At 46.3% G+C, this 14,068-nt stretch overlaps 1 protein-coding gene across 3 annotated transcripts in view; it reads right to left on the reverse strand.

Annotated features, from left to right (window-relative positions):
- The window catches only part of LOC105295717 (zinc finger protein 212), a 31,375-nt gene that overhangs the window by 15,984 nt on the left and 1,323 nt on the right, over positions 1-14,068 (reverse strand). The window contains exons 2-5 of one of the 3 annotated variants that reach the window (XM_011365506.2): positions 8,416-8,805; positions 8,204-8,330; positions 7,110-7,199; positions 4,317-6,349 (exon numbers count right to left, since the gene is read on the reverse strand). The exons of 1 other annotated variant lie outside the window; for it this stretch is intronic. In XM_011365506.2, coding sequence (XP_011363808.2) covers positions 5,490-6,349; positions 7,110-7,199; positions 8,204-8,330; positions 8,416-8,805 — 1,467 coding nt within the window. In that variant the 3' untranslated portion in view covers positions 4,317-5,489. Of the gene's footprint in view, positions 1-4,316; positions 6,353-7,109; positions 7,200-8,203; positions 8,331-8,415; positions 8,806-14,068 lie in introns of those variants that run through there. One more of the 3 variants, XM_011365505.2, reaches the window with a different exon arrangement.

Raw genomic sequence — 14,068 nt, forward strand, 5'->3', positions numbered from 1 at the left:
GACGCCGGGGACCGACCTGGTTGCCGTCGGCCGCAGGCGACCGCCGGGCCTGGCGCTGGTGGGCGCGGGCCACACGCAGGAGCAGCCCGGCGGGCCTAGCCCTGGCCCCTAACCCTCTCCAGGATGCTGGGGCTGAGGGACCCCAGCTTCCCGCACCGGGGAATCACGCCAGGAACTAATAGGGAAACGCGCAGGCATTTCGAAACTTTGGGAGCTTCCCCCTGTATGGGCGGAGAAGAGCCAGCATTGCAGGGGAATCGCAAGCGTATGTAGATTTACCGTTTTTACACCTCTACTGGACCCAGTGACTGTTACTTTTAGTACCTTAAACCCGGGGAAAACGCGGTGTGTGTTGGGGAGGGGGGATGATAGATAAAGAACAAATAGACTCGAGAAAAATTTTATTTCATTTAAAAAAAGGAGGGAAAAATCCCTCCGTTCGCCCCCAAACCTCTTTGGGAACCCTGGGTCTCCGCCTCCTGCCCTGGGGCCTACTCCATACAAGCAGCCTGCTCAGGCGCCCTTTGGGGAGCCTTCGGAAGCCCGCTGTGCCACGCCCTGTCTTCGTTTCCATAGCAGCCACCAACTGGGATCCCGTTGCTTTGGCTCCCACCTGGGCTTGCACAAGAGTAAATCCATCCCTAATTCAGCCCCAGGACATTCTGAAGAAACCACTGAATCTAGGACCCATTTCCTCATTTGTAATCCAAGAGGCTTACTTTGGAACCACAGTTAATAACTGAATGTAAAGTAAAATGTGTCTGTGCAGTTTAAGTTTTATTTTCTACCCTTTCTGCATTTGTCATTCGTCTTACAGTCTTTGCCCCACAAGCCCCCTGACTCTTCTGTTTGCATTGGCCATTAGCTATTTATAAGATCACAACTTACCAGTATTTTATAATCCTAAATATAACGGTCTGACAGACCCCCGATGAGCTCCTAGTGTAAACCAAAATTAATTTTAGACTGTAATAAAGAATAAAAGGCATTTATTTGAGCAAAAAGTAGCTGCAGCCCTGGAGACAGACTCAGGCAGCACCCCAAATCGTATTCCACCAATAGTGAAAATTTCCACCCAGGCTCTCAATTAGGTCTATTCCATGTAAGTGAGGTATCAAAATTGTGCTGTTCTGATTGGACAGGGCAGGTCTCAATCTGCTGGTGGAAAGCAAAACCAGGGTGTCCCCAGACAGCGTAAACTAGGGGGCATAGTTTGGGGAGAATTCAGGGTGGGGTTCTTCCAAGTACACGGAGTATTCAGGGGCCTGTCAGCAAATGGCCACTAGACTCTTTATAAAATGTGGGCCCTCCGTTGGCCATGGGGAGTCCATCGCAGCCTTTATATTCCTTCTCAGGGTTCACATCAGAAGAATCTTTCTTCTAGAGATCCACACCAGGGATCCTGTTAATGCCTTCAGCACTCATTTGCAAATTGTGCTGGGTTGGGTTAATTCCACAAGGGTTTCCGCAGTGAACAATGCCAAGTATTGATGTGATCTGTTACCTTAAAGTGACACTTCTTAACCTTGCCCCAAACTCTAGGGGGTACCTCACTTGGAGAAGGTATCAGTTTTGAAAGTGGACCCACCCAGATTTATAAAGCTTAGGAGGGAAAGTATTAGCAGAGGGAGACCAGAAATATAACCAAGTCCCCTTTCCTCCGTGAAGCCATCCCTAATTCAGACAATACTGAGCTCCCTAGTCTGTGTCCTGTTCATTCTAAATGTGGTGAACACCTCTGTGCAAAGGCCCTGCCTTCAAAAAGCATCACATCCTGTGGGCTGTCTTGTCCATCTCTCCTTGTCTGTCACTCACTTCCCACTGCAGCTGTGCCCAGTCAGGTCTTCATTGGATCTTGGTCTCATTCAAAAACCTCCTAACATATCCCCCACCCCACCCCCCAAAAGTAACTCTTATTAGGTTAATACTGTCAAATCATAGCTAGAACCAGGTCACCCTCTTGCTCAAAACTCTCAGCTCCCCATCACTAACTCAGTAAAACCCAAACCCTTTAGCCTGACTCCAACCATTTCATAGCACGTCCATTCCTCCCCTTCTCACACCCACCCTCCAGCCAGATTGAATCGATTAGCGTTTATCTGTATATGCCCCAGCGACTCTTACTTTGGCCCTGTCACTCCATTTAGATTGTCCTCTTCCCAAGCTTAAAGATGCAGTTCAAAAGTCACCTCTCGTAAAGCCTTCCCCACCATCCCACAACTAAATGTTAATTGTTCTCTCAATTCGTAGACCTTCAACCTCTTAACACAAATAGTTTTCTACCTTTCATTAGATTCCCGCAATCTGTAAGCCCAAGAGCGAGATCTCTCATTTCACCTCGTGTCCCTCTGTAGACTTGTCACAGAGGCCACTCATACTAGTGAGCCAGCAAACTCTTGAGACTGTGCTAGAACTGTGCTGGTCTAGGGAAGGGCTGTGCAAACGTGCAGTCCAGGAAGAGCATGAATTTTGATAGAACATAAATTCAGCGAGGGCAGAGAGCTTTGTTTTCTACACCGCTCATGTATCCCGAGTACTTAAAACAATGCCCGGCTAATAGGTGCTCCCTATGGATTTATTTAATAAAAGAAATGGATGAGGGACTCCTTCACAGAAGGGGGTTATAAACAGCGAAAAAAATAAACAGGACGTGGCTCACTGAGGGCGGTCGGGGGACAGAACGCAGGAGCTGCCTGTGCAGGTCGGGAAGCGTGGTGTAAGCGCCTCATCACAGGACGCCCAGCGAGGCAGCAGCTTAGATCATTTAGACGGAGTGAAAGGTGCAGACACTCGGAGCAGGTCTGGTTGTGGATCTCTCGAGTTCTACACTAAAAAGCTTGTTGTTTGTCAGTAGCCGGTCAAATGCACTGCAAGGCTTTGAGGCAAGCCTGTCCAATTTGTGTTTCTGTGACAATAGCGTAAAGATGTGGTTAGGTTAGGTTATTGGGTTCAGGTGGGTGACAGTTAGGACCTTACCCGTAGGAACAGAGAAGATAAGACAGGTTAGTCACTGATGTATGACATTTATTCTTCCCTGGGTGTTGATTTAAATCTGTCGAATGTGATCAGCGCTGTTCTTTGGTTCCACTTCCTGGTTCCACTTCCTGTTTTCTTCTCAACGCCTAGCAGAGCAAGCTTTCAATGAACAGGTGAAACAGGCAAGAGGCTGAGTTTTTGTACCACTCAAGATAGTGCCTCCGTGTGCAGAGAATGACCTGGAGATCTTGTTAAAATGCAGACCCTGAGTCAGTGGGTCTGGGTCTGCATTGCTACCAAGCTCCCAGGGAACGTCAGTGCTGCTGGGGCAGAGACCACACTTTGGGTAACAAGGACTTAGACTTTAACCCGTGCACCAGGTACTTAATTACGGGCACCCAGAAGCAACAGAGCCCGTGGTCAAGTTTGTGAGCTCTGAAGCAATACGGCCTGGTTCGTGTCCACCTCTGCCTGCTACTTCACCTCTTACATCTCTTCCCATATCGCATGTGTAAAATGGGGTCATAATCATACTCACCCCACAGGGTCGTGTGAGGATTACGTCTGTTTCTATGTGAAGAACATAAAACAATAACTAGCACACGAGTGCTCAGTAAATATTAGCCACAATTACACCAGTCCAACTGCTTAATACAATTATTTCCCTGCCTCAGGGAGAACTTAACAATGCAACGCAAAGGCTGGTCCCGTTAAAACCCTCAGCAAAGACCTGGGAGGGGAGAGTAATCGAGGATGGGGCACGGGGGTATCTGTAATGCAACAGCTGGGATCTAAGGAGACGGTCTAGCTTTCCTACACATGGTGGGCACCTCGCGCGAGCCTGCCGTGACAGCTTCCCTCCGCGCTGTTTCTACGCCAAGATAATCCCGCACCTTTTTCTCCCCATATCCCACTCACTCCTCCCACGGGCAACTGTGACACCTTGAATGTGTAACTTCTCGTTCCTCTGGTTTTGTGTATGTGCATTTTAATTTACATAAACGGTAACATTACAGATCTCGACTTCTTACTTTCCACTCAGCACTGTACAAGACCAACCCATGTGGTACACGAATATCTAGGCCAGTGTCCCTAACTGCTGCGCAGTGTCTCAGCACCCACCATATTTCACCTGCCTTCTCTGCCTCCCACCTTCCCACAACCGGCGCCCAGAAGGTCCGCAGCTCTTGACCACCACAAATAGGGTCCCACACACGCCCCTTCCTCATCGTCCAAGGTTTAAGTCGGGCCTCTGTTATTGCTCCAGGTGAGGCACCTCCTCCACCTTGGCCCCAGGAAAGTATTCTTAACAAATGGAGAAAAACATCCAACATGAGCGCTTTCTTTTGCTAGTAGCAAATTTTATTCTAGGCAACTGCAAGTCATCAAAGGGGACCAGGAGCCCACTCCCATCTCCCTGAACCACAGTGGGACAGGTATTTGACACTCCTAAGACAAGCGCCTCTGTGCCTTTTCCTCCATCGTCTCTGGAACAGCCAACCCCAGAACTAAATTAGAAGGTGTGTCATCAAGAACAACTGGTACAAGAGGAGCAAACTCAAAGGACCGCTAGGACAAGCTGGGCGAGCTTAGTAACGAAGGCAGTGTCCACCCTGTGGGGCCGTGGAACCGGCTGGGAGGGCGGAGCCCGGCTGTGGGGAAGCCCAGGCTCTGGACACCCCGTGTTAGCAGATCTGGACGCTCAGCTCCTACACCGGATTCTCCATTCTCAGCACGGGCTTTGGGGTCCGCCCCTACTGCTCGCTTCCACCGGGTCCTTCTGACTCAGGGAGCCCCATCTGAGTGCCAAGGACTCTCACAAGAGGGGGCCGCCCTACGCCCCGACCACTGGCCTAACGAAGCATGGGTGGGCAGAAGTGCCCTGGAACGACTCCCTCCTGGAGGGCAGGCCCGGGCCCCATGTTAGGAACGACTATCTGCAGCTCTGGGAATTTAAAAAACAAGTGTCAGATTGTATTTTTAGAAAATCAACTAAAACCTAATTCCAAAAAAGGTTCTTCGGGGTGAGCAGTTCATTTAAATTATTTCTTCTATTTGTTATGAACAGAGACTACAGAAGAGGCGGAAACAGAGGGTCATGTTTCCGAGCCTCTTCCACACGCCTGCTCACTCCTTTGGCCTGGCTCCAGCCCGTGGGAAGCCCTGAAACGCCGGGTCAGGCCCTCGAGCCAGCCACCGGCCCTGCGGGGTCCGAGAGCCAACCGCGGACCGCGGGCATCAGTGCAGCTGGGAAACACAGAGAACTGAAGGTGCTGAGGCCACGGGAAGGCAGCAGCAGGGCAGACAGCAGGGGAGGCCTGGCCCAGAGCCGCCGGCTGCCTGGGCGCACGCGGTTCTAAGGATGGCCTCCGGGGTCCACCTGCTGCCTGGGCAAGGGAAGGGACTCCGTGACTCCCCCCAGGAAGCAGTCGGTCCCTGACTCTGCACAGTGTCTCCTTGGGGGACTACTGCCAGCCCCCTTCCCCCCCCGGACAGGCGAGGGGCTGGCACCCTTAAAGCAGGCCATTGGGCCTTCCGGGCTCCAGGGCCAGCCCGCCCCGCTCCCGCTGGTGGATCTTCTGGTGCTGCAGGAGGTGCTGCTTCTGGACGAAGCTCTTCTCACACTCAGTGCAGCTGTAGGGCCGCTCACCCGTGTGGATGCGCTGGTGTCGCACCAGGTCAGATGGGTGGCTGAAGCTCTTGCCACAGTAACCGCAGATGAGGGAACTCCGGCTTTTCCTCCAGGGGATGTGGCCAGGCAGGGCGACCAGGCTGTTGGGTGAGAACCTCTCCTGGACACGGTGGCCACCACTGGGCCCCTCCTGCAAGTGACAGCGCTGGTGGGTGACCAGGCTCAGCCTGCAGCTGAAGCTCCTCATGCACACCTCACATTGATGCAGCTTTGCCTTTTTGTTCTGGGGCTTCAGCCGCGGCCTGGGCCGAAGGCTCTCCTCTGGCTCCGAGGCTGCGGCAGGCTCCCATGCCGAGTGGCTCCGCAGGTGTGTGGCCAGCTGCTGCTTATAGCGGAAGCTGATCTCGCACTCAGCACACTCATAGGGGTCAGAAGTGTCCCTTTTCAGCTTCAGGCCCTGCCCGCATTCCTGAGCTGGGTGCACCTGCCTGTTAGGTTTCTGCTTTGGGGGGCAGCCCAGAGTTCTGCCGCTGCCAGGGTCTCCACTGCCTTCAATGGGCTCCTCTAGGTTAGTGTCCCCAGGACCTGGTTCCAAGAGGATAGAGCTGCCCTGACTGTCCCAGAGCTCAGCCTGCTCTGGGCTCAGGAAAGCCTGCCCTTCGGCCATGCTCGAGAACACTCCAGGGAGACCCACAGGGCCTTGCTGCGGGTGCTGCGTCTCCTGCTTGATCATAACCCCTTCTGCTGCCAAAACAAACACAGCGACAAAGATCACATTCTAACACCTCTGCTTTCTTCAGAACTAAACAAACATCTCTGAATTTCAGAAGGGCTCAAATCAAAGTATCCCAGGAATCGAGGGACTTAGGGCAAGCTGAAGGATGAGACTGACTGGGTTTGAAGACCTGAACAACTAAACCTATAGTCAGACATGTTGGCTGGAAAGCTGAATATATTATCTTATAGAACAATTTTATATATGACAGTTTTCCAAGCTTGTCCACAAATTTGTATTCAATCTCTGTAAAAAAAAAATGGTTAGATGTATAGTAACTATACTAATTTAGTTAGTAGAGTGTTAACAAAAGTCAAAGATTAAAAAAACAAAACTTACAGCTTATGTACCCAGCTCTCTCCTTCATGTGTATTCTTTTCAAATTAGCTCGCTTACAAATGCTTTTTCTGCCTCTCACCCAGTCAGCTTCACTCCTGAAGCTGTGACCGACCCCGTTCTCAATCCCCAGTGGGTTCTGACTAAAGCCTATTGTGTCCTCTAGCCTGTAGGGCATGAAGAAGTCTGACGTGCCATGAATCATAAGGACTCCACACAGCGGAAATGAGTGAAGACACACAGGTAACAGGTGAACTACTGATAATCACAAAGGCATCTAGAATAAGTAAGTGCCACATGAGGTCAGTGATAATCGCTGTTTGGCAGTGGAAAAGCTCGCTCTAGGCTGCAGGGAGTGGAGAGGGGTTGGAATATTCTGAAGCCACTCACCTGGGTGGACACCACCGGGGCCTTCCTCCTCCAAGTCGCCCAGCATCTCCGTACCCAGCTCTGCCTCTCCTTCTGGCTGGCCGAGGACCTCTAGGTTGGAAATGGCACAGTGTGAGCCCAGGGGAGAGTAAAACCTCACCGTGCACTAGTCATTTGTTGATGGACGAGGTGGCCAATGTCAAGGAGTTGATATTAAACTTCAAAATATTCAAAGTACTATTCTTGTTACTTTCCGCCAGCAGTCTGGGAAGATGAGAGAATTACGGCTATTTCGAACGATCCACTCGGCTGACCGCTGCCTTCGGTGCCCTGAATCACTGTGGCTCGGGCCGTACAGCGCGGGGCGCACCACATGTCCCCTGGCACCACCACTTCCTCGCACGTACGTGGTTTCAAGTATTACTTTCTTTCCAAGTTCATCTGTGCTAAAGCACTGCGAGCTAACGCAGGCATCACCATCCCCGCCGTGACAGACAAAGAAAGAGCCACTAGCAGAACACGTGACGCAGCCAAAGTCATGCAGTCACCTCCGTGACCCGTTTGCTACTTTCCTCCCCCTCCACTCTGCTCCAGTGGCACTGGCCTTGTTGACAATCCTACACAGTCCTAGGTCATAAAAGATTTTCCTTACCAAACAAAATATATTTATAATGTAATAGCTAATATTTTGCATAAAAAATGTGTATCTATTAAGCAGCATTTCTAACCACAAAACATAAACAGTGTTGAGACCACCGCTGGCTGTAATTCCAGCCAAATGCCCAGGAAAATCCTTGGCTAGCCTGTGCTGCCGGTCTCAGCCCAGGGAACAAGAGATTTCTCATCCAATGGTGGCCGTAAGCATCAGAAACAGCACGAGGCCCTCTAGCCAAGTTACAGTCTAATGCATGGGCGGCATCAGTCAATAAATACGTGACCACAGAGAAGAAAGGCACAACACTGTGACCTTTCCAAAAGCCTCTGCAGCTGGGACCTGGAGACCCCCACTTCTCCACCTGCCACAGGCCGACCGAGGGCCCAAAGCCAAGCAGACCCAGGCGTGGTCCTGAACGGCAGGTATCCACGAGAGCTCCAGGGAGGCGGCCGGCACTCACTCAGAGAGACCAGAGTCTCGTAGTTGCTCTTCATCACGTTCCTGTAGAGCTCCTTCTGCCAGTCCTCCAGATTCTCCCACTCCTGCTCTGAAAAACAGACTCCATCATTTTCAAGTGACCGGGACGCCTGAAATCACAAATGTCACACAGTGAGTTCTCCAGCAGCCCTGAAGGATAAGCCGGCACGTTAGAAACTGAAGTAAAAGGCCTACCTTGGGGGCCTCCGCCGTGCTGCCCGGGGGCAGCCGCAGGACCCAGAAGTTCCTGTTCCTCAGCAGGTTCTCCATGTTCTCCAGCCGCCTCTGCAGCAGCCCGTACTCCTGCAGCAGCGTCCCCAGCACGGCCCACTTGCCCTCCAGCTGGTTCCCGAACTCCAGGGTCGTCTTCTCGCAGTCGGCCAGCTTCTTCTCGGCCGTCCCCGTCCGCCCCTCCAGGCTCTGCAGCCGAGCGGCCTGGGACTCCATCTTCTTCTCCACGGCCTGAATGGCGGCCACCACGGTCCAGAGTGAGATCTCTGTAGTCTGCAAATAGGAGCTTTTCTCTGTCGCTTGGGGGGGCAGTGTGGAAGCAGCCAGAGGTGTGGAGCGGCGCTTCCTCCTGTGCTGAAGAACCAGACACAGGGTCAGTCGGTCAGTGTCATGTCCGGACATCGAGTAAAGAAAACAATAGATCTGGTGGGGCCGAGAGTACTGAGAGCTGATCCCTGGTCTCTACTTTTTTTTAATTTAAAAAGTATGTTCTTTTGTATTCTGATGCTGCAAATTATACACATATGTTGTAATAAAAAAATACTGAAAAAAAGAAAGGAGGAAAGAAGGGTTATGTAAAGTACCGCCATCTAGAAATAAGCAGTAAGAATCTTGGTGAATTTCCTATAAGTTTTTCTCATCTTTTAACTTCTTTTTCAACAAAACTGAAATCATATTGTACATATGCTTGGTTACTTGCATTTCACACACAGCATATTCTCTAAGACCTTCCTGTGTCAGTGTTCATTTTTTAAAACAATTTCTTTCTATTTGATATGCTGGGCTATTTGTAACATTTTGCTATGATAAACGATATAATTTATATCCACTCTTGACTCCACATTCCTGCCAGACCTCATAGTTGATCTTGTCACTCTTGCCGAAAACCTTTCAGCAGCTCCTTACAATAAAGACCAAATTCCTCAGCAGGCCCTACAAGACTCAACTCATTCGTCTTTGCATTGTAGCCAGTATAAGTGAATAAGACCTACTAAATTCTTAATAAACATTCACCGAAATGATCTAAGTCCTCTGAAGTTTCTCTTATACTTTTCATTTTTATGGTCTGTCCCTGACAGTGGCTAAAGCTCAAAAGGACTAAAACCAATGCTTGGGATGTGTTCCCGAAGCTGTCCCCTTGCCCCCACTGTCCCACTGCGTGTTCACAATTCAGTCCTGACACCCAAGGCTTCGTATCCTTTTAAATGGTGCACTTCAGTCAGGGCTGCTTCTCTCACCACAGTGAGGATACAGAGACCAAGACACTGAGAAGGAACATGGCTACTGGTCATTCAAAGTTCCCCTCCAGTGAACAACCTGCTGAAGTCTCATCCATTTATCTTTTAGATTATCTGACTTTTCCTCACTGTCTCAAAAGATTTCTCTGTAAATTCTGGATACTAATCTTTATCGGATGTGCTACAAGAATCTTCTCCTTCTTTGTACCTCACTTTTTTACTCTTTATTATCATTTGATAAAAAGTCCTTAACTTTAATGTCGTTGTGTTTTATCAGTATTAATGCTTTTATGGTTTGAATTTTCATGTCTGGTGTAAAAAAAAATTTATATCCCATAATATTGTCTTCTAAATACTTTACAGTTTTCGCTTTCACATTTACATATTTACCTCGACCCAGAACTGATCTCTGTGTACGGTGCAAGGCTCAATTTTCATACAGGAAATCAAAAGATCTAATACTATATAATGAAAAATCCATCATTTGCCCACTGACTTGCGATGCTATCTCTATCATAAATCAAGTTTTCTTACCTATCAGTCTGTTTCTGGCATCTCTATTCTGTTCTATGGGTCAATTTTTCCATCGCTTTACCAATATTACAGTCTTGATGACCACAGCTTTTTGATGATTACTGATAACTGGTGAGACAAGTCCCACTTCCTTGTTTCACAGGAATATACTGACTGTTTGGGGACTGTTTATATTCTCTACAAACTTGAAAGTTTTCACAAAAATATCTTTAAAGATTTTCTCTGGAACTGCATCAAATCCACAGATAAATTTGAGAAGCAATATCTTTAGGATAAGCTGTTTCAATCCATACACATAGTTCACCCTCCTTTTTAAAGGCATCTTTAATATCTTTCAATATTTAACCATATTCCCAAGGTATCTGTTCCAATCATCAGTTGCTGTATAATAAATGATCCCCAAATTTGGCAGATTAAGACAATACCATCTATGTTGCTTGTGAACATGCAATTGAATGAAAGTCTAGCAGGGACGGGACAGTTTGCCTCTGGCCAGTCCACATCAAACGGAGTGAACCATGGGCAGACAGACACTGGAATCTCCCGAGGCTCCAAGCCACACAGGAAAGGCAAACAGAGATGCTCTGTCCAATAGCCCTATGTAAGGTCCCCGTCCACAGCCAGCATCGACCGCCAGAACACACTCGTTTCTAATGGTTTTTTTGGCCTTCTTTTTTCTTCATTAATCTCTCTATACATAAAAATTATATATATGGGATAAGATGTATGGGGAAAAAATCATATCCTATATATGTGTTGTCCAATATTACAGCGACTAGAAACGTGGCTATTTAAATTAAAATTAAATTAAAAAATTCAGTTCCTCAGTCATACTAACTACATTTCAAGTGCTCAATAGCCACGTATAACTGTGGCCCCTATACTGAGTAGTGCATATTTGAGATAATATTTCCATCATCTCAGAAAGATCTATTGGATGTACTACACCCTTACTAATTTTCTCTGCTTGATAAAACACTAACGCTATGTTAAAATCTTCTATTATGAGAGTGAATTTCCTTGTGGTTCTATCAATTTTTATTTTATATATTTTGAGGCTCTATAATTAGGTGCATTTAAGATTAGAAACGTCATATCAAGCTGGTAAATTGAGTCTTTTACCATTATAAAAGTAGTAGCAGCTGTCTATCTCTAGCAATTTTAATATAGTTAAGCCAATTTTCTTTTAATCAGTATTAACCTAGCATATATTTTCATATCCTTTTATAGTCAACCATTTCTACAGCTTTATCTTTTAGTTGTATTTCTTATAAACCATATAGTTGGGTTCATCCCATCTTGCAATCTCTGCCTTTTAATTAGAACATTTAGTCTACTTACATTTATTGTAATTGATGTATGTTTACCTATTTTTATCTTTTCTGCTACATATCTCATCTTTATCTTCTCTTGCCTTTAGATGATTTTTTCTTATTCTATAATTACCCTTTTAATTTGTAAGTTACACAGCCAATTTCTAGTCTTTCAGCAACTATCCTAGAAATCACAGGAAGCACAATTACAAAGACCTTTAAACACTGAATTCTGATCATCTTTTCCTAACTTTTACATCAGCGCTGCCATATATTTTCATTCTGCTTTTGTTTTTAATTAACCCAAGAGATTATTATTGTTTTATTTGGTCAATATTTGTTTAGATTTATCCATTTTCATGGATGACACTTTCTTGCACTGTCAGACTTTCCATTTAGTTGGGTTTGTTTTTTTGTTTTTTTTGCCTTCTCTGCATTTGGGATAATTTTCCTTTTACCTGAAATATATCCGTTAGAACTTCCTTTAATGACAGCACATTGGTAGCAAACTGTCAGTGTTAATTTGTCTGAAAATATCTTTATTTTACCCATGTTTTTGAGAGATACTTTTGCTGACTATAAAAATTTGGGATCACAGTTATTTTCTTTCAGTCCATTGATGATATCATTCTAGCGCTGTGTAGCTTCCACTGTTGCTGTTGTGAAGCTGGGCCCTAGTCTTACAGTAGTTCATTTGAAGGTAATCTGTCTGGCTGCTTTTAAGAATTCTCTCTGCCTTGTATTCGGCACTTTCACTATCGTGTCTAGGGAGATTTCTTTTTGTTTATCCTGATGGGATCTACTGAGTTTCTACATATTAGTATCTGCATCAGTTCTACAATGTTCTCAGCCATTAGCTATTTATCAAATACGGCCTACAGTGCCACATTTGTGTTTAGAGTGTTTGTGCCTAGAGTGTTTGAGTGTGTTTTCCTTCTGGAATACCAATGTTTTTCATCTGCAATTTCAGTATCTGAAATCTCTGAAGGTCTAATTTCATTATCCATTATTTTTTACTGGCTTTTCCTCATAGTTTTTCATTGCTTGTTTGGTAATTTTCAAATTCTGAATTAATTTTTCTTATAATTTTATCTATAAAATTTGAAGTCTGAGTTAAATGGAGACTCCTCCAGAGAGACTCGTGTTTATTTTTGATAAAGAACTAATTCTGGGCTTGAGGATTCTTGGACCATCCAGGTCATATGAATTCAGGCAATAAGGCCACTTGAGGGTCACCATGAATTCTCAAGGGGCACCTTGCATTCGTCTCTCAGCACCAAGGTCTGACACATGTAATTTTCTCTACAATCACCTGGGTGTAAGAGCTTACTTTCATATCACCCTGAATGTTGCGCTTTGAAGTCTCAGCTTTATGGGGTTGAGGATGGAGCTTCTTAGATTCCCCACCTTAGGCTCTGAGTTTCATTTTCTATCTTCTGGGCCCCTTAAGGTCATAAACACCACAGATGAATGTTCAGCAAAAGCCCTCAAAGTGGGCTTTGGAACCCTGCTTACCTCTTAAGAGCTCCTTCTTTCATTGAGTTTTTGGGCTTCAAGCAGTCTTTACTAACATACACATCCAATATATTTGTGTTTTTTCCCCCAGTATTTTCGGTCATTTTCATCAGGGTACCTACCTAGCCATACTATCGAATGAGAGGTACAGAATCCTCATCTGAAGAGATTATGTCTGAGAGTGGAAATATGCTCAAGAACAACTTAAATACATTCTATAACGACAGATCCATAAGTTACTTAAAGTGTAGTCTGAGATTTTGGCAGTTCTTTAAGGCTTTCTTTTAACAAGATCTGTTGATGACAGGTAGGTAGGAAACGGCACTGACAAGTCAGGAAGAAGTATTCTGGAAGCTGGGAACTTGTCCGCCTGCCCCACTTTACTATTAATTTGGTCTTGAGGAAAAACCAAGTCTTTGAGTGGATCGCCTTAATTTAGCGAGGTCAGATGAGGTAAATACTGTAAATATTTGTATCTTGTCTTTGCAATTCAATTGTAACTCCCTTGACAGCAAACACTATGTTCTCTAAGTCTTCCAACCCTTCCCCCTCTTAGTTCTTACCCACTTCCTACAAGAATCAAATACAGTGCATCTTGCTCATGGTAAAGTTTTCACCACAGGATCTCCTTGGCTCTCAATTCTCACAAGATCTCATATGATTCTGAAAGTGTTTCTAGACCAAGAAATGCTGCATTAAAAAACAGTTAAATTCCATCTGCCTTTTCCATAGCACATCTTCTTTTATTATCAAATTAACCACTACTCTGGAATAAAATGAGAATGTCAGAGCTGGCAGAAGCCTCCCAGATCATCTAGCAACTAGTCCAACAATTTACAGCTAAGGAAACAGAGGCCCAGAACTGGACGGCTGAGAGCTGAGTTACAGCTGAAGTCGTTTCCCGACTCCGTGCCCAGGACTTTGCTCACCCCAAGCTCTGTGTTCTGACATCCCAGAATGGGGATGGTTGGGGGAGGGGCGGGGGAAAGAGATCGGACAGCTTATCACAAAAACAAA

This window comes from Pteropus vampyrus, unplaced genomic scaffold (assembly GCF_000151845.1).
Source record: "Pteropus vampyrus isolate Shadow unplaced genomic scaffold, Pvam_2.0 Scaffold112, whole genome shotgun sequence".
Taxonomy (NCBI): Eukaryota; Metazoa; Chordata; class Mammalia; order Chiroptera; family Pteropodidae; genus Pteropus; species Pteropus vampyrus.